The sequence below is a fragment of the Bombyx mori genome, chromosome 26 (assembly GCF_030269925.1).
Source record: "Bombyx mori chromosome 26, ASM3026992v2".
Lineage (NCBI taxonomy): Eukaryota > Metazoa > Arthropoda > Insecta > Lepidoptera > Bombycidae > Bombyx > Bombyx mori.
In genome coordinates, this window is record NC_085132.1 from 2,820,226 (window position 1) to 2,841,061 (window position 20,836).

The following is a 20,836-nucleotide window of genomic DNA, read 5'->3' on the forward strand; positions in this document are numbered from 1 at the left end:
AGAATTTATATTTCAAGGTGGGTGGCGCATTTACGTCGTAGACGACTATGGGCTCCAGTAACCACTTAACACCAGGTGGGCTGTGAGCTCGTCCAAACATCTAAGCAAAAAAAAACAAATAAATAAATAAAATAAATAAATATATCTGTTTGCTCGACCAATAGGCGCCCGATGATGAACTCTCATACCCGATCCTGTGGACCGAATGGTAAACAGTCGACGTCGCCCTAAGCACGTTATTACGGATCCTCCCGATCCATTAACGGGGCTTTTTAGGTACCACAAGCATCGATCACCGTCCTTAAGCGAATTAACCCACAGACACAGCCCACTGAGTTTCTCGCCGGATCTTCTCAGTGGGTCGCGTTTCCGATCCGGTGGTAGATTCTGCGAAGCACTGCTTTTGCTAGGGTCAGTGTTAGCAACACTCCGGTTTGAGCCCCGTGAGCTCATCTACACGTTAAGGCGAAGCTGATAGAGCCTCTCAAAACTATCAGTATAGGTAGGAAAAAAATATCCAAATTTTATAATTTCGAAAATGGAATGGAAATTTTTTGCATATTTTTTTTTTCGTAACCGATTAATTAATGCGGTCACTTTTTGAAACACCCGAGTACTCTCAATTGACAGTAGCATTGATTTTTAAATCTCGAATCTTCTTCTTCTTCTTCACCGTTCCCTCACTGCTGAGGATCGCGATCACATGTGACTTTCCTCCACAGGGTTCGGTCATGGGTGACATGAGTCCTATGGTACAGACTACCATCAATCGCTTCCTTTACTAGATCTGACCATCTGGCTAGTGTTCTACTCACAGCGCGCTTACTCTCTATGCGACCCGCAATTATGAGCTTCTCTAATTCATGTCTGGGAGACTGCATGATGAGTTTGAAGAAGCTCACAGCACGTCCCTAGCAGATGGCAAAGAGCCTTTTTTGGATGTTTAGCTCTATTTCTGCCGTGAAGCAGTAATGCGTTTCGGTTTGAAGGGCGGGGCAGCCGTTGTTACTATACTGAGACCTTAGAAGTTATATCTCAAGATGGGTGGCGGATTTACGTTATAGATGTCAATTGGGTCCGGTAACCATTTAACATTGGGTGGGCTGTGAGTTCGTCCACTCATCTAGGCAATAAAAATATATCTTAAATTCTATTAAAAATCGCATAAATTACCTAAATACAGGGCGTATGTTACGAACATCGCACGCAATGGAACACAATTAGAATCAGCTAACATTCGCGACACACGTTTTTTTTTATTGCCCTTGTAGTCAGACGAGCATACGGCCCACCTGATGGTGAGTGGTTACCGTCGCCCATGGACTTCAGCAATGCCAGAGGCAGAGCCAAGTCGCTGCCTACCGCTTAATACTCTCCACAAGCCTCGTTTGAAGAAGGACATGTCGTAGCGCTCGGGAAACACCGTGGAGGGGAGCACATTCCATATTTCATCTTAATACTTTCAATTCACGTTTTACTATCTTCCAACACCCTATATATAACACACACAAACATAACCCAACGCACACAAACAGCATTGAACACATACGCGCATTATAATTTAAAAGCACCGTTATAATAAGTTGGGAAATAAAAAATAAAAAAAAAACTAAGACACCACGAAAAATTGATAAGGGGTGGGAATGATAAGGGTGCGCACCCCCGTATTGATCGGGCCCCGCTCACCGGCGGGTGTATAAGTATAAAAAACCGTAACAAATTTTCGTCTTAAGAAAAGGAAAAGAAAAAATGTACACAGCCACCCCGTTCGGGGGGCGCCCCCGGATGGGGTGGGGGGATGCATTTTTCTTGCGGTCCCACTCGCTCGCTTGCCGTAAGATGTTACAAAGGAGTCTTTGTCGGGGGCGCAGTTAATTAGATTCGGTAGGTGCTGCTATGGTTTTTTTAATTTATTTATTTTAGAAAAACTATTTTTATCCCTTTCGGTTGCAGCAAAATTATAATTAGTGACATGTTAACGGTAGGCAGCGGCTCGGCTCTGCTCCTGGCATTGCTGAAGTCCACGGGCGACGGTAACCACTCACCATCAGGTGGGCCGTATGCTCATCTGCCTAGAAAGACAATAAAAAGATTGTTTTGTAGTTTTCATATATTTAGTGTAATCGATTATTTTAATGACAATTGGCGTACATATTCACTATTATTTTTGTATCATTGAAGTTGAATTAGAACACGGCTCGTTTGGCGTTAAATGGGAACCTATAGGCATCACAGCGTGATTACCGCCACCCACCTTGCGAAATAATCTCGAAGCGTCGGTAATAAGGCTACACCTATCTACCATCACAAAATTAAGTCGATTCCTCTTAATATTACATTTCTATATTCTACAATATCTTTATGTATCTTTTTCTCCATCTTATCCCACTAGGTGTGGTCGGCACAGCTAATTTTTCTCTTCCATTCTCTTCTATCAGCCGTCATTCAACATTCACTCCTCTCTCTCTCATATCGTCATTGACACACTCCATCCATGTCTTCTTCGGTCGACCTCTTCCCCCTCTAACTTGCACCACCATTTCCATACATCTCCTAGTCACATGCATCGTCTCTCTACGCGTCACATGTCCACACGCACGATTTCTGTTGAATATTTCAACATTAAAAAAAAACACGATGATAAAACATCTTCAACATAAAAAAAAAAACATAAATTGTTTTTCTCCTAAACGATTTTCCAGAATTCGTATCTAGGTCAATGGTACCTATCTATATTTGTAGATCGAATCTAGCTCGAAATTCCTGTACAAGGTCTCTGGTACTTGAATGCAACGCGTAAAAGTAATTTTCGATCTAACTAAGATAGCGAACGGCTTATATTTAAAAATCTAGATTAAAATAGACATTTCCAGTAGCCGCAATGAAGTTTGTAGCATCGGGTGACTTTTTGTAAGGCATGGACGTCCAATTTCGATCATTAGAAGCATCTCTTGATTGATAATGACACTTAAGATCATATAAGCCGTAGATTTTCCGTAGTCTTCAAATGTACTGTAATAAAGTATGACTATTTATGTTGTAGGTGTCTATGGGTTCTGGTAACCACTTAACATCAGGTGGGCCGTGAGCTCGTCAACCCATCAAAGCAGTAAAAAGCATGAAAAAAATTATTAGGGATTAAGTGATTATCGAAGTCATTGAGTTAGACTTAGGTTTAAAATTACATCGTAACTTAGAAATATATTCACGAAATAGCGAAGTATTCTTCAAATAATTAAATTGCTGATGAGAAAAACTTTCATAAGCTTCTTTTTTATTAAGTTCGATAGATATTGAAATAAGCTAGTAAGATACTTTGATTTCTAGAAACATTTAAAAAAATTTACAGCATTTATTTTAAAGATAACCATGTCTAGCTAGGGTTGTCGCGTGTCAAATCAAATTTTATTATATTCGATAATGCTACACCCCTGTAAGCTGTTTGACTACGAGAAAGGAGACGGTACAAGAGACCCGTGTTCGAACATCGGTCTAATTTTGTACACAAAACAAGAATAACAGTTCTTAGCTTAACTATATTGATTTGAACTGTTTTGGGAAGTGTACTGGTCGCTAAAGCTCACATGATTCTGTGAGACATTTCTTTATATTTACGAGCCAGTCTATAGAGGTTTTATTTTTTGACGTGACAACGTCTTATAATTCGATGGAGCCGGCTGCACGCACGAAAAAACATGACTCATGCGGCGTTACCTCGCTCTGAGGCGTTTCATTTAAGGCTTGAAGTGCAAGCGAGAGCGCGCAACGAGCGACAAAGAGGTACAATCGGCCTCCGCGTTCGGCAGCCTTCTGTCTCTCTCCTACTTGAGTGAGCGATGCATCCGCGTGGACAGCTGCTATACAATAATACATTTACATGTTTTCGTCAAGTATGAAGTTCAGTGAAAAGTGAATGTGGAGTCAATTGTCCATACAAAATATGTATCAAACAAATAAAATTAAAATTTTCTTTTGAAAAATGAAACCATTCCATCAGTATTTTCTTATGACGTTGTCACGTTCAACTATCGTCAGTAAACCGACTTTACAGACAACCGTTTTTTTTTTTTAATTTTCTTTTGGTAACGCGTCCAGTATCTATATATCTATGTAACGGAATCATTGAACGTAATTTTAACTGACTTCAAGATGTCCGATTGACTTGTAAATTCACACACGCATCAAGGACCGATGGCAATACAATAATTTTATTATTTTGGCATATTATCCTCCCTAGGAACGTCACGATAGAAAATTATTATTTTAATTCGATTTGACGTATAAGCGTTGTTTTTTAAGTTTCATAATTTTATTTGTTTATTGATCATTTAAAATTTTCTTTAGAAGGCAGACGTATACACGCATATAGTTATATTGCCAAGTCACCACAAGTTAACCCCTCTTCCCTTTTAAACTTCCTTTATGGAAAAGCTTGTCATAGCATTAGGAAATATTTTGATAAGTTCTCTTTTTTGGAACGTGGAGTCCCGTGTGGTGACCCGTAAAGCTACGTTCATCTGTCTATGGGTACCCGAAGCCCAGAAAGCTCTATTTTTAGAATTATAGCTGGTAATGAATCTTTGGGATCTACATAAAAACATCATGTATTTTACATCTGAATTTCGAATGATGTTGGGGAATGGGTGTATTACGATGAAGGAAAGATCTTCCATTGAGCGGATTTTATTGCTCGGTAGACCGCCTGTCCTAATGGTGTTGTTCGGAACTTGTATATATATATATGCAAGTTTATCTTGAAAATGTCGTAAGCGAGACTCAGACATCTGTCAAGAATCTTGTGTTGTATGACGTCTACCCGCGACAGTGTATAGAAGATTGTTGAAATCGTAGGCCTTAGTAATAACGATATGAATATCGGTGGTGGTGGTATCTAAACCCACACGGGCAGATGTACCCTTTTATTTTTGCTGCAAAGTAGACACGACACTTAGTCCTAACTTTTTAATTCGGAATTCACGCTGGCGTTCCTAAGTGCTATAACAACCATTTACCATCAGCTGGACCGTGACTCAGACGTTTAGGTAAAAAAAAAAAACCAAACCACTCAAACGCCGTATCACATCCGAACACGTAACCGCGTAACATTAATTAATCATCCACCATCTTATTTCCACCCTTACTTTAATTCCCGGTGCAGACCTACCCCCCCTACGATCCGTGCCGGGTTTTTTCGCGTAACCTACTCGTTTTGCTCGTCCGTAAGGAGGTTCGTGTACAAATTGAATTCTGCGGTGCCCGTTGAATATTTCAACGTCGCTATATAAAGGATATTGGATGCTGACCATTGCCAGCTTCATCGCTAACGCTGATATTCGTTTTGCCGCGTTTTTGCTTGACTAACATTAATGGTAGCGCATAGTGGACCTTCCGGCGGTTTTCACTTGATATACATTTGTAATACAGAAATAGAAGTGTAATAGAAAAAGAGCCTCAAGTTGTCGGGGCAAAGAGTCGCTTGCGTCTTTCTCCGCTGAATCTCGTATTGAATGACATTGATGTCATATCTATACTAATATTATAAAGCTGAAGAGTTTGTTTGTTTGAACGCGCTAATCTCAGGAACTATTGGTCCGATTTCAAAAATTCTTTCAGTGTTAGATAACCCATTTATTGAGGAAGGCTTTAGGTTATATAACATCACGGTATGACCAATACAAGTGGAGCGAGCACCTATAAAGAATGTTTCAAAATATGGGTTTACGTAGCTCCTTAACATTCTATAATTCAAAAATATTTTCACTTTCTACATTATGAAGTGGGGGTAAAATTTAGCGTTATGCTAAAGTAACTATTCCACGCGGACGGAGTCGCGGGCAAAAGCTAGTATTGAATGAAACAATTTTTTCTTGACGTGTAGGTGAGCTCACGGGGCTCAAACCGGGAGTGTTGCTAACACTGGCTCTAGCAAGAGCAGTGCTTCGCAGAATCTAGCACCGGATCGGAAACGCGACTCACTGAGAAGTTCCGGCGAGAAACTCAGTGGGCTGTGTCTATGGGTTTAGCTTGATAAGACAGCATTGAAGTTTTTCTTTTGCCATTAGAGCTCTGAGGATATGTCTTGAACACTTATCCAGAAGATGTTGGAAACTAGAGGGGAGTTTTAAAATAGCAATCAGTATTCCCAACTCTAGTCGATTCATTATGGAATAGCACAGACAAAGCCAGGAGTCGGTACAAGTGTTTTATTTGTTTATTTTTAAGCGTAAGTCTACTGCGAATTGGATTTTTCTTAATAAGAACTGGAGGTTGTTCTGTTTTGTGTGTTTTGTTTTAATGAAACACGTACGTGCTTAGTTTCCGGCGACCCGGGCACTTGGCTAGTAATATATCCGGTTAGTACCGTGTTTTATTCATTATAAGTGACGTTTAGATTGCCTTACTGTTCACGCGGGTATATTAGCAGAAATGTTTTATTTTGTTTTTCTAAAAACATCATTAATAAGTCGTCGTGCCCTAAAGGATAAGACGTCCGGTGAGTTCGTATCTAACGATGCTCGGTGTTCGAATCCCACAGGCCGGTACAAATTTTTCTAATGAAATACGTACTTAACAAATGTTGACTTTCACGGTGAAGGAATAACATCGCGTAATAAAAAGCAAACCCGCAAAATTATAATTTGCGTAATTACTGGTGGTAGAACCTCTTGTGAGGCCACACGGGTAGGTACCACTGCCCTGCCTATTTCTACCATTCCATACCACCCATTTACTGAGGAAGGCTATAGGCTATATAATATCACGGTATGGCCAATACAAGTGGAGCACTAATAAAGAATGCTTCAAAATAGGGATTTAAATGGCTCCTTAACATTCTATAATTCAAAAATATTTTTCACTTTCTGCCTAAATGAAGTGGGGGGTAAAATTTAGTGTTATGCCAAAGTAACTATTCCACGCGGACGGAGTCGCGGGCAAAAGCTAGTACAAAATAAGCCTTTCAATAAATGAATGACAATTTGCGTCGTGAACCACGAGACATTTGAACGCAGCGTTCGCTTACAGTCAAAAACGACCGTCTGCCAGTTGAGCGGGAAACCTCATTCTATCTTAATTTTCATTTCCTTTTCTTTGTCCATTCATTTTCTTGTTAAGGTCCGTTCACACTTGTAATCCTTCTACTTTGTATATAAATATTTAGTTCTTAATCTAGGATAGATTAGTTAGTGCTTCTTGACGCAATATAAGAGAGTCTCTGTCTTTATATTTACGGCCGTCTCTGGTGTAATGGTAAGTGACATGGTCACTACACAAGGAGGTTGCAGGTTCGAATCCCGCGAAGGGAAGATATTTGTATGATAAATATAAAATGTCTTTTCCAGGGTTGTGGATGTTTATTAAATATATTTATGTGTCTAATAAAAATCTTACATTTATTTCCGTTATCTAGTACCTGTAACACAAGTTCTTTACGAACTTATCACGGGACCAGTTAACGTGGCGTGATTGTTAATTATTTATTTATCATATTAATCTTTGAAATATGAGCTTAACATAACGCTACAAGTATCAGCAGTAGTTAGGCTTTTTCCTCCTACCTAATTGTTGATAGCCTAAGGGGCTATTCCAACTACGCGCGGATCGGTAGGTGAAGCTCACAGGCTTAGCCTTAGAAAGTTGGTAACACTAGCCCCAGCAAGAGCAGTGCTTCGCAGAATTCACAACCTGATCGGAATCGCGACCCGCTGAGAAGATCCGGCGAGAAACTCATTAGGTTGTGGCTATGGTACAATGGTCTTATGAAGCTACCAAATTTTAATTTATAATTATATAAGTACTCGGACGTATGATTTGTTATCTGAATTTCATCACGGGAAGAAATTAAAGGAAACATTGTCCTTGGTAAGACAGTATTTTTTTTTATAAGAAGTCTTCATTGAATACATTTTATTTTCCCTTCACACTTTTACAGATAATAAACTAATATTACAGCCCTAGGCCTAGAAAAGAGGAATAAAAAAAAAAACATGTCACATTGCTCCTCGCGTTCCCGCCGAAAATATTACCGTACGGTGAATTTTAACAGACGTCAGACGTTGAGTCAATGGTTGTCAATGTCAATTGATTTTTGACATTTTGTTTTGCCAATAATGGATGCTTAATAGGACTTTTTTGGTGGGAACGCGAGGAGTGAAGTTGTGTGATTTGTTTTATTTTGTCTATTTAATGAAATTAGAAACACTCTTTAGGTTTAAATGTGTAATAACGGTGGTTTAATTAACTGTTTAGTATCTGTGAAAGTGCACAAATGTGGGAAAATAAAACAAAGCCGCTGAACGTTACTTCTCTCCTCCAAAAAGTCCACTGAAAAAGTCCCAGTAAATGACCACAATTTTACTGAGGTTATATTTATATTTCATCTCATCTCATCTTGTTTCATTAAAATTAAAATAAGACTTGACTTAAAGGTCTTAGTTACCAGGTCATAAAATCCTTTAACAAATTTTTGCATAATAAACTAAACTATTTACTACTATATCTTGTGTTAGACTAGACACTGCTATGCCCCAGTATTGTCATTTCTAATTCGAGTTTGCCGCCATTATTGCAAGTGTGTCCGCGCCCTATGGGAACGCTTGCTACATTTCGTCTTTTCTCGGTTTCAGTTTTCAAGCATTTTTATTTCACCTGAACAGGAAAGTGGGGGGAGGGTCTCATTATGACCAATTGCACCCCGTTCTCTGTGATGGCATTGTTACGGCGCTCTGTGGCCATTGTCGAGAGTTCTGACTTAAGAAGTGTTTGTTTGTTCGCGTTCAAATGAGGTTGCGATTTCTTGTGGATCTATTTGTTCTTTCGATGCTTCAGACGGGCACGGTCCGCGTTAAAAATAAATCATTACCGGAGCTAGAAGCTTTATTACTGGTGGTAGGACCTCTTGAGAGTCCGTGCGGGTAGGTGCCATCAATCTACTTATTTCTGTCGTGAAGCAGTAATGCGTTTCGGTCTGAAGGATGGGGCAGCCGTTGTAACTATACCTTAGACCTTAGAACTTATGTCTATGGGCTCTAGTAACCACTTAACACCAGGTGGGCTGTGCGCTCGTCCACCCATCTAAGCAATAAAAAAAAATAGAAAGATCTAAGCTACTGAACAATATACCTCTATTTTGTTCATTATCTTAGCAGAGATCGCGCGGTGTGAATCAATCCTAAGCAAATAACCGAATATATCTCAAATAACGCCAAAACAAAACTCAGCGACCAGACAAACTCATATCTATAATACTTTTAAAAAAAAATTACACCCCACCCCGAAATATGGGGGTCAGATCCCCCCTAACGGCCAATTTAACCCTCACCGCTGTATTGATTGGACATTCTTTCACACAGGCGCGGAGGATACCCCTCACCCAACCTCCGCACTTGGATGAGCGCGGGATAAGACGAGGGGGAGGGAGTTTGGTCATCTTAATATATTTTTTAAAGTTTTTTGCGCCTCTGAATGTTTTTAGGTCTGCGTTGTGTTTTTTTTTTAAATATACATTAACGTATGGAATCATTTCAAAGGACCTATAAGAGGTTGTTGGTAAGATTCAGATCCTAGATTTAAGGATGGTATCTGACATAGTGATTAGAACGATAAACCTTAAAACTCTACAATTGATGATGTCGACGGTAAACTGATCATCTATGATCAGATCATAATGAATCGTAAGCACAGTCATTCTTGTTAATTATTACAAAACCTTTAGACGATATAAGAAAGTTTTATCTCGTGGCTCAGTTTTCATTTGCTTCTTCGAAGACGCATAGACAGTATTCATAGTCTAAGGCGTATAATGAGACCATTTCAAAGGTCTATGATTTGATTTCTGGTCCACATTTACAATACGCTCATCGCAAATTCAACGCATTCATTTATGTATAGACAACATTCTTGATATTGCGTTATTGGAGCCATGGAGCCATATAATTTAAATTTCAAATGTTACCACACAAAAAAAACAACAAACATTAGGTTTAACAAAAAAGTTTATAAATAAAACATCGAACGTAAATAATTCAACGCTTGACACAGTTATGTTACGAATGCGTTTTATTTAGGATTCATAGAGAGAGTGAGATAGAGAAAAAAAAAACTATTTCGAATTCAGAACAAACCGAATATCAGTGAAGGCTTTCCGAGCTGTGCCTTAGTCGAACTGGCGGCTGTACTAAAACAAAACCTGTGCCAAAACTAGCCGGCGAATACTGGCTATCAAAAAAAAAAAACAAAAGCTGACAGCCCGCCGCGCAACAGGTACAGTCTGCAAATACACGAATCTCGCACTTCCGCAGCCCGCCACAGCCTAGCGGAGTCCCGCTCAGAATCCTCGGCTGCGATTACATTTCGCTACCGTATAAGCCCGTCTGTGACGAGAATTCAAATCGAACACCGAACGTTCCGAGGGAATTTGAAATTCGAACGTGTGACGCGACGGATTTTCATACCGCAAATTTGAATTTCAAAAAAAAATAAAAAAATACTCGTTCTAAATTTGAAATTGCCCGAAGACAAAGTTGAATTATGTGCAACGGTCGATGTCGATTTTTATTTCGATACGAATAAATTTGAATCGAGATGTTATGTTTTTTTTTTTTTTTTTATTGTATTATGCCACGATTGCGAAATGATCGAAAAATTTTAAATTAAAATTCGAATAGAGTTGGAATACCTTTATCGATTCGAATAAAAACAAGCCGTTTAATGAACAGAATACGCATATTGTTACCGTTACTCGCTTAACAATAGAGACGTTTTAACATTAACCTCTCGACGGCGAAACGGCGCGTCCGAAGTTCGAGACTATTGAATTTTCGCTCACAAAAGGAAAGTTTTTCAGGAAATGCGCCTTGTAACCGCCTGTTGAGGCCGTTTTGTATTTTAGTGTAACTCTGACGAAAACGGATAGCGTATTCAATTAAAGTTTATACCGCAGCGCTGAATTAACGTTCAAGGGCCGTCTGTAATTTCAGAAGGCCGATTTATTAACTCCGCAGCGTAAGCCACAAATATTATTTAATTATTACTAGTGGTAGGTCCTCTTTACTGGTGGTAGGACCTCTCTTACTGGTGGTAGGACCTCTTGTGAGTCCGCGCGCGTAGGTACCACCGCCCTGCCTATTTCTGCCGTGAAGCAATAATGCGTTTCGGTTTGAAGGGTGGGGCAGCCGTTGTAACTATACTGAGATCTTAGAACTTATATCTCAAGGTGGGTGGCGCATTTACGTTGTAGATGTCCATGGGCTCCAGTAACCACTTAACATCAGGTGGTCTGTGAGCTCGTCCACCCATCTAAGCAATAAATAAAAATAAAAAAATTAGCCAGCCGCTCGATTCTCTTTAAATATCTCGTTTTGTACCTATCCGTCTATTAGAACATTGATGTCATCTACTTTTGTAAAGGTCAAAGATTATCTATTGCCTGTTTAACATGAGTGTCACATCTAGATAGATAACTCACTGTTAGCGCATCAATGTCCCGCGTTTAGAATATTCGATACGCATTTAAAACGAAAATAACTTAATTAAATATAGCAACGAACGCCAGACGTGAATGTGCAAATAATATTAATCATATAACGAAAATAGACAACAATAGATTTCAAAAAAAAAAAATCGATACTGACCACCGACGAAAACCGTTGGAAACTAATTAAAAACATCAATTCCTCGCGCGATGGCGGGGGAATATCTCAAACGCACGCACACACACGCACGGCCACCCCCGGCACACACACGCGCGCGCCGTACACGCACACTACAGTTAAAAATAAGTCCCGTACCGTATCCGCCTCAGAGAATGGTCTTGGATCTGCACAAGAAAGGGAAATAGTAGACGATTTTGTTTACTGTTCGATATTTTTTTTAAAATTAAAAAACGAATATTACGATTCTGTTTTTGAAAATTTGAAACGTTCGATTTTTTTTTTCTTGTTTGCGACTTGAATTCGTACAGTGATATTTTTGAATTTGGAATTGTATTACTGAGCTGGAGTTTGGTATCTATATAATAATACATACGTGAAGCAAAAACTGTGTACCTCTTTTTACGAAAATTGCGCGGACGGAGGAGTATGAATTTTCCCCCCCTTAAAGAAAATTTAGAGAAGGAGTGCAGAATGTTTTTTTAATTATGCATAATAATAAATAATTCTTTTTATTTTATTTTATTGAAAAAGATATTTGACACACGCATATATTATATTCTGTTATTTATTGTTAAAGAATAATTTTTCTATTCTATAGTTAATTTAAATTAATAATTATTGTCGAATTTCGACCACTGGGGGACCACTAGTCTGAATAAATATGACAACTTCAAGTAACAGGTCGATTAACTTAAAAGTCCGATTCAGGAACGCTTGAATTTTGATTGAAAAAAAAAGAACAAAAACTAATAAAAGTTAATTAGTATTTCGTAAATTGTCTAGTGCTAGGTTCTGAACGTGCACAGATGCCCAGTTCTAGAACTTATCCGGGGGGAGACGGGGATAGCCGCGTGTCTTAAGGCGGAGCGGGACGGAGCGCTGAAACCGAGTTATCGTAAATTGATCTGGGCCGGGGGTGGCGCTCCCGGCGGCGACGCGCTCCCAAATTTGACAGCGATGGAAATTGGCGGGAAAGATTATTGGTTGCAGTCTTCGATTTTTTTTATCGAGTTCCGAATTTGAATTAACTTTTTTTTTTAAATACATACATATACGCGAGCGAATTTCTTTGGTTTTGATTCGAATTTGGCGCGTTCGACGTAATTTGAAATCGGAATTACAACATCCGCCCGATCTCGGAACGAGGCTAAAAAGCGGCCGCCAACTAGGTCACGTAGGTCAGGGATGATCGCCCCCGATATTAATTTATTATTATTATATTTACGTTTCGTTATTAGAAATTTCATAACGTTATCAAGGACTCTCGATGCGAATGTTTAGTATAATAAAACGAGTTTTCTGCTCGTTTTGTCTCAGCTGTTCCTTCCTCACGTACAGACGACCTCATAAAACCTTGCACACACCAACATCTTAATATCGGGATCGGAACGCTTCGAGCGATTTTAAAATAAGAATATCATAACTGGCCACCGGGGTGGGGGGCGGTGGTGGATTTCGGAAGAACGTTCGCGTCCCCCGTTCGCTTTTTTTTAAAAAAAAAAAGTAAGAAAATTTTCGGTGGAGCGTGATATTTTTTAAAATAAGAACCTCTTTCGTGGCATATTCCGCGGAGAGATTTTTTAAAATGAGAATAGTTTCCTCCGTCCCCCTCCCCGTCCGTCTGGAGTTCGAAATAAGAATTCGGGGGCCAGATTCGGGTGGTTCGGTTATATTCGAGGGGTGTCGGGGTGTTCCTTGATGAGAACGAAGGTTTTTCGTAGAATTTCGTTAGCTCCTTTCGCTGGGGTCATTGAACGGCGGAGTCGATACTTCGATTCGCTGTTAATGTATACTCTTTGTAATTGGAACTTTTTTATTTTAAATTTCAAACGAATCGAAATACGTTCTTTTGTAATGAAATGCGAATATTCAAAATAAGGACATATTATTATATTATCATAGAAAGTGGCAGTGAGAGGAATGAAGTTACCGTATCGAAAATGCTTTGTAGGGTAGTTTTAAATTCACACTGTGTTTTATTCGTTTATGGGTACAACAAACAATTACTGGTGGTAGGACCTCTTGTGAGTCCGCGCGGGTAGGTACCGCCGCCCCGCCTATTTCTGCCGTGAAGCAGTAATGCTTTTCGGTTTGAAGGGTGGGGCAGCCGTTGTAACTGTACTGAGACCTTAGAACTTATATCTCAAGATGGGTGGCGCGTTTACGTTGTAGATGTCTATGGGCTCCAGTAACCACTTAATATTAGGTGGGCTGTGAGCTCGTCCAACTATCTAAGCAATAAAAAATAAAAAAAAGATATGAGTAGGTACAGAGAATCGGTTGCCTATGGTCTATGGATCAGTATTTCCCCGCTACTTTTAGTCTATAGCTTCTGTATAGTCTCTGTCTACAGCGTTAGAGTTAGCTGAGCGAAACTTAATTTGTCGTAGTTGAAGAGAGTAGGAATCCTGGGAATTTAGATTATCATAATGCAATCCAAGACGCTCAGAAAAGAACATGGGTTTTTTTGTGTAATGCTTAGAGGGATGGACGTGGTCACAGCCCACCTGATGTTAAGTGATTACTGCAGTCCATAAAGATCTACAGCGTAAATGGCGCCAGCCACCTTGAGATATGAGTTCTAAGGCCTCAGTATAGTTACAACGGTTACCCCACCCTTCAAACCGAAACGCATTACTGCTTCACGGCAGAAATATGCAGGGTACCTACCCGTACAGAATCACACAAGGTCTTACCACCAGTTATTCGGGGGTATACGGGTTATACGGGGTGAAAATGAGCTTGGAAACGAACCGTGAACAAATGAGGTTTTTCAAGATATTATGAACTTTATCATGAGTTGGAGACAGTGAGAAGTGATGATTGAATCATTTTAAATAACTCCCCCAAAGATCACTTAAATACGAGCCGTTGTCAGATTGAAGCTATATTATTAAGTTATGTATCTTTTTAATACGCTTTTATTAGCTTCAGACGTATGTATGTTAGTATGTAACGGAATCTTTGAACATGATTTTGACCCCCTTCAAAAAGTCGGATTAACTCGAAATTTGGTATACTTATTAAGGACCGATGATAATTCAATATTAAATTTATTTTTTTGAATATATTGAAATTCAACTAAAAAATGAAAAATAAATACTTGTTTAAAAAAACAAACAAAATACGCTTTTATAGAAAATCCAACTAAAAAATAGTGGTACCTACCCGTGCGGACTCACAAGTGGTCCTACCATCAGTAAATACGCAAATTATAATTTTGCGGGTTTGATTTTTATTACACGATGTTGTTTCTTCACCGTGGAAGTCAATCGTGAACATTTGTTGAGTACGTATTTCATTAGAAAAATTGGTACCCGCCTGCGGGATTCGAACACCGGTGCATCGCTATATATGAATGCACCGGACGTCTTATCCTTTAGGCCACGACGACTTCTATCTCCTCTAATCTGAAACTCTGCTTTACGTGTGTTTGTTTGTTTTTCAGGGTGTTCGATGTGCCATGGCGGAGTGCTCATTCGTGCGGTGCCAGCAGGAACGTAGAGCCATACGCAAGGAGCTACAGCGCTGGACCAAGAACATGGTCTACATACTGGGTAAGTCCATTCCCAGACTAGAGATATTCGGTGCAGTGTGCTCAGTGCGAGTTTTTTAACGCGCTCGATAGCGTAAAAGTTAACCCAATTTTGTATGCAATTGGAACAGCGCCCCTAGCGGCAAACGTAGGCAAACGATTCCATACAAATTGGAGTTAACTTTTACGCTATCGAGAATGTTAAAAAACTCACACTAAGCACACATATGTCAATTGTGATACGCCAAAAGTGGCTTTATCGGTCGTTAATGCACTAAGATTTCGGGCTAATGTCTCGATGTGTTGATGTCCACGGGCGCTATTAGCCACAAATCCAAAGGTTCGGCGAAGTAGTGCTTTTATTAATTTATTACATGTATTGACGCACACACGCATGCATACTATTTATTTATGGAATTCGTTGCCATCAGCGGTCTTCCCCAACAACTGCGACATTGGGTTATTCAAGAAAAGAGCATATTCTTACCTGAAGGGTAGGCAACGCACTGGCGTAAGCGCTGGTGACCGTGGGCGGCGGTGAATCACTTACCATCAGGTGACCCGTCTTGCTCGTTTGCCTCTCGTTGTTATAAAAAAAAAATATATATATATTTATTGTCAAACTTATGTTCTTGACGTCTGTTGTCAAATTGAGAATAGATTAAATATTTGCTTGTCTTTATTAATATTTTTCTATAGTGTAGTCTTGGCGAAATTTATGATTATAGAAGTATAAATAGTCTTTGAAAATAGATTCATAATAGTGTACAAACTTCTAATTTCAAGTAATTATAGTCGAATTTCGACTACCGGGTGACCACTAGTCTTAATAAATTCATGACAATTCTGCTAACTTGAACGCGCACCGGTTAGTTAGCTTTTACTAGAGCAGATGTTGGTAAGCGCGCACCTCCCAGTCAGAGTAAATCCTGAATAGCCCCTCCAAAAAAAAAGGCAATTGCTAGGCAAAAACACGAATAACAAAAAAAGCCCATACGAATTTACGGAATACGATGAGATATTTCTTTTTCCGAATCCCCAATATCGGAATGGTAAAATGATGACCGAAAATAAAAGCCGTGGAAGCGAACGAGGTCAATTGTACGATACTGCGGCAGGCGGCGGTAAATATTCGCGAACACTCACGCGGCACGGCGGCCGGGCGCCATCCCGACCATAATACCGTTGGTTCAATCGGAATACGAAAACAAAAAAAAAATGTTTTTGACGCAAACATGTAAACTGCAATTCAACGCGTGTTTTTTTTTATTGCTTAGATGGGTGGATGAGTTCACGCCCCACCTATTGCTAAGTGGTCACCCGAACACATAGACACTACAATATAAATGCCGCCACCTATCTTGAGATAAGAGTTCTAAGGTCTCAGTATATTTACAACGGCTGCCCCACCCTTCAAACCGCAACGCATTACTGCTTCATGTATGTCGTCGATATATCGTTGGTAGCCTAAAGGGCTATTACAATTACCTACACGCCGACCGAGACCACATTATGACCTTACATCTTAAGACCAGAAGGTGAAGACTCGGAGAGTAAATTAACCCACAGACACAGCCCACTGAGTTTCTCGCCGGATCTTCTCAGTGGGTCGCGTTTCCGATCCGGTGGTAGATTCTGCGAAGCACTGCTCTTGCTAGGGCCAGTGTTAGCAACACTCCCGGTTTGAGCCCCGTGAGCTCACCTACACGTTAAGGAGAAGCTGATATAGCCTCCCAAGGTTATCAGTATAGTAAAAAAAATGACCGTCAAATTAGAAAGCCGGATTGCTTAAAGGCAGAAATAATCAGAATGGCGGCACGCACAACTAGATAAGCGCAGAGATCAAAATAAATGAGAAAATCCAAACAAGATGTCTGTAATTTTACAAATTCCTTGGACTGATTTGCCAAAACTAATTAATTCTCAAAGGCTGTCTGAGAGATTGTACATTGAATCAAACTATTGTAACGAGCTTGCGGAGAAAACTAAAGCTCTCTGAGACAAAAAAAAATATAGAAAAATACAAAAATTCTTTATTTTCAAAAACGAGTCAAAACCAATACATTGATTGGAGTCTGCTTTTAAGCGTGCAAGCCTGTACTAGGAGACTGCTCTTCCATAAAAGCACTTTTTATACTATAATACTACCAATTATACATAAACAAATATACATAAAAAAACAGAGACAAAAGCTCTAAACATTTTCAAGAACTTAATGTAAAGCGCGCGGGGTCATCGGCCGTCCAACAAATTGTTGTCGTCGTCGTGGCCTAAATGATAAGACGTCCGGTGCATTCGTATGTAGCGATGCACTGGTGTTCGAATCCCGCAGGGGGGTACCAATTTTTCTAATGAAATGCGTACTCAACAAATATACGATTGATTATTATATATGTTACTAGTGGTAGGACCTCTTGTGTGTCCGCGCGGGTGGGTACCACCTCCCCGCCTATTTCTGCGTGAAGCAGTAATGCGTTTCGGTTTGAAGGGTGGAGCAGTCGTTGTAATTATACTGAGATCTTCGAGCTTATACCTCAAGGTGGGTGGCGCATTTACGTTGTAGATGTCCATGGGCTCCAGTAACCACTTAACAACAGGTGGGCTGTGAGCTCGTCCACCCATCTAAGCAATAAAAAAATATACATACGTTAAAAGTGTAGTAAAAATAAAATCTCTAATATCTAAGAGCGGTCTTCCTCGAACACAAACAAACACTTGTTACACTACGAAATGTTTCGTTATAATATGTTCTGAATATGAGCAAAGTTTGTCCGCAAGCGAATTTCGACCTTAACGCGCCTGCGATTCAGTACAATTCCGGTTCTCCGGTTCTCCTTTAAAGCAATAATCGTTTTATAAGACATTTGTCTGCGTTTGAATGCCCCAAACCCTGCATCCGTTATGAAAGACAATTTTGCTAGTAACAAACATCACTATAAGTATTTCTTTCGGTTTTTGCGGCAAATTCAATTGGAAATACTTTTATTACCCATCAATTTATTGTTCACTGGCGATCCGCCCTCGCTTCGCTTCGGAAACATTAAAACATACATGAAACCAAAAAAAAAAATTTAAAAAAAATTAAAAAAAGTAGCCTATGTTCATCAGGGACAATGTCGGCTTCTAATGGAAAAAGAATTTTTCAAATCGGTCCAGTAGTTTCGGAGCCTATTTGAAACAAACAAACAAACAAATCTTTCCTCTTTATAATATTAGTATAGATATAGAAGTATAGATAGACGATTGAGGTGTCGTGCGTAGACATTTAATTATTGTGGTAACTACTACTACTACTACTACCGTCTAATTATCATTAAAGTTCATCGTGAACGCGCAATCTAAAGCAAATGTTTTTTTTTTTAATTCTAACATGGGTGGACGAGTTCACAGCCCACCTGGTATTAAGTTACTGAAGCCAATAGACATCTACAACGAAAATGCACCACCCACCTTGAGATATGAGTTCTAAGGTTTCAGTATAGTTACAACGGCTGCCCCACCCTTCAAACCAAAACGCATTACTGCTGCACGGTTAAAATATACAGGGCGGTGGTATGCCTACCCGCGCGGACTCACAAGAGGTCTTACCACCAGTTTCAAAACCGTATCACCCGCAACAGTCAGAGCTAACTACCGCACTACCGAGTCAGTCTAAATTTAGTCACATTTAAAATATGCGTCCATTGTGTTGTATTATTATTTCGGCGCTAGTTTCATTAGACGAGACAAGAAATAAATGTGGGTATTAACTATTAAGTTACTTTATTTGAATAGTCCACACGCAAGGTCAATGACCTGTAATTAATATCAATATAAATAAATCGAGAGTTGAAAGGTTATTTGCATTCCCGATCATGCGGACAGAATGGAAAGCAGTCGACGTCGCCCCAAACACGTCATTTCGGATCCTCCCGATCCACTAACGGCGCTTTTGGGTACCTCAAGCACCGGTCATCGTTCTCGTCGAACCCGTCGCTTGCGACGAAGGACTCGACGAGTAAATTAACCCTCAGACACAGCCCACTGAGTTTCTCGCCGGATCTTCTCAGTGGATCGCGTTTCCGATCCGGTGGTAGATCGAAGCACGGCTATTGCTAGGGTTCGTGTTAGCAACGTCGTCAGGTTTGAGCGCCATGAGCTCACCTACTAGTTAAGGTTACGCTGAAACAGCCTCTCAAGGCTCTCAGCTTAGGTAGGAAAAAAAAAGGCTATTTGTTTTATCTTTTTAATTAAAGCTCCGTTTTATTTGGTGTCAGCATCAACAGTTCGATGTTTTTAATTGAACTTCAATTATGTTTACTCCATTCAAATAGTTGAAGAAGTTATTTTGTTATAACATCTTTTTCCAAATTTTAAACTTTAAATGGCTCCATGTAAAGTTGCAAAAATGTCGCCTAAACAAAATAACCTTTCCCCCTTTGATAATAAAGATGTATATCGTTATGTTGGTCATACTATGCGTTGATATGCTATTCGTGCGATTGTAATTGAATATGCAATTTCAAAAACGGCACATCTGAAAATGTAAAATGTTCAGGAAAAAAAAAACTGATTATTTTCTAAAGCAGTGTAAAATTTAATATATTAACTATTGAGATATATTTTAGTGTTAATTAGCAATTGAAGATTAACTGGAATTATAATAAAATGGGTGTAGGTGAGCCTCAAAACTACATGTATATGGAAAAACGTGTTTGACAAAATATGCGACATGTGCCCCTTTCGAAATTGCATATTCAATTAAATTTGCCTGTTTCCACCGCGAAGCAGCTTTTTTATAAAGCTCTCAAGGTGGCTGTGTATACGTTGCCGATGTCCACGAGCTCTGAGACCGTGAGATCGTCCACCATGAGTCCAGTATCCTGTGAAGACCAAATTGCATTGCACTGTAGTTGACTCCTAACTAGCGCTTTACAAACTGCTGCTTTTCTCGTGAAATTGCATGTTGCGTGCGATAAAGAAACTTCAACTCAGCTCTCCAAGCTTAAAGCTCTCATATACGATTAGTTTTAAGTATATAAAATAACTCGCTATAACCTGTTATGTTAGATAAATGCTTACTAAGCTAGATATCAGATACCGGTCATATTATCACTTAAATCTGCATACAATTACTACAATTGACGAAAGATGAGAATACCAGTTGGTGGTGAGTGGTTCTTCTTCTTCGTCGCTTCCTCATTGCTGAGGGTCGTGACCACCAGTTTCTGCACCAGCTTCCTCCAATGCTGCCTGCAATGGTCTGCTTAATGGCGCCCGGGACGCTGGTGTTTGTGGCCTCCTTGACAATGTCCGTCTAGCTCGTTGGCAATCTTCCTCGACTTCTCTTTCCTTCCCTAGGTTTAGGTCACACCTACAACGACTAGTTTTTCCAAGTTGTCAGGATCAAGTTGTCCGAAGTACTTACTTACTTACTTACTATGGTTACCATCATCCATTTAGCCCGGTAACACTAGGGGCCAAGCCGTTTCCTAACCAGAGTAACACCCATTGATCTCCACAAAAGTAGAGGTGTTAGAGCACGCGTGAGATACTGTGAACTGAGATGCAACAACAGACGGTGGTGGTCAAATGAGTTCTTATTGTGATACACCAGTAACTCCAAGTACTAGAGATGAACTTTGGCCCCGGGGGAGGAGGTCGCATCCGA

At 39.8% G+C, this 20,836-nt stretch overlaps 1 protein-coding gene across 1 annotated transcript in view; it reads left to right on the forward strand.

Annotated features, from left to right (window-relative positions):
• Window positions 1-20,836, forward strand: part of LOC101737038 (mushroom body large-type Kenyon cell-specific protein 1) — a 204,171-nt gene that overhangs the window by 51,024 nt on the left and 132,311 nt on the right. Inside the window, exon 2 of the mRNA XM_021352441.3 lies at window positions 15,100-15,208. Within this exon, the coding sequence (XP_021208116.1) occupies window positions 15,115-15,208 (94 nt within the window). The 5' untranslated portion in view covers window positions 15,100-15,114. The remainder of the gene's footprint in view (window positions 1-15,099; window positions 15,209-20,836) is intronic.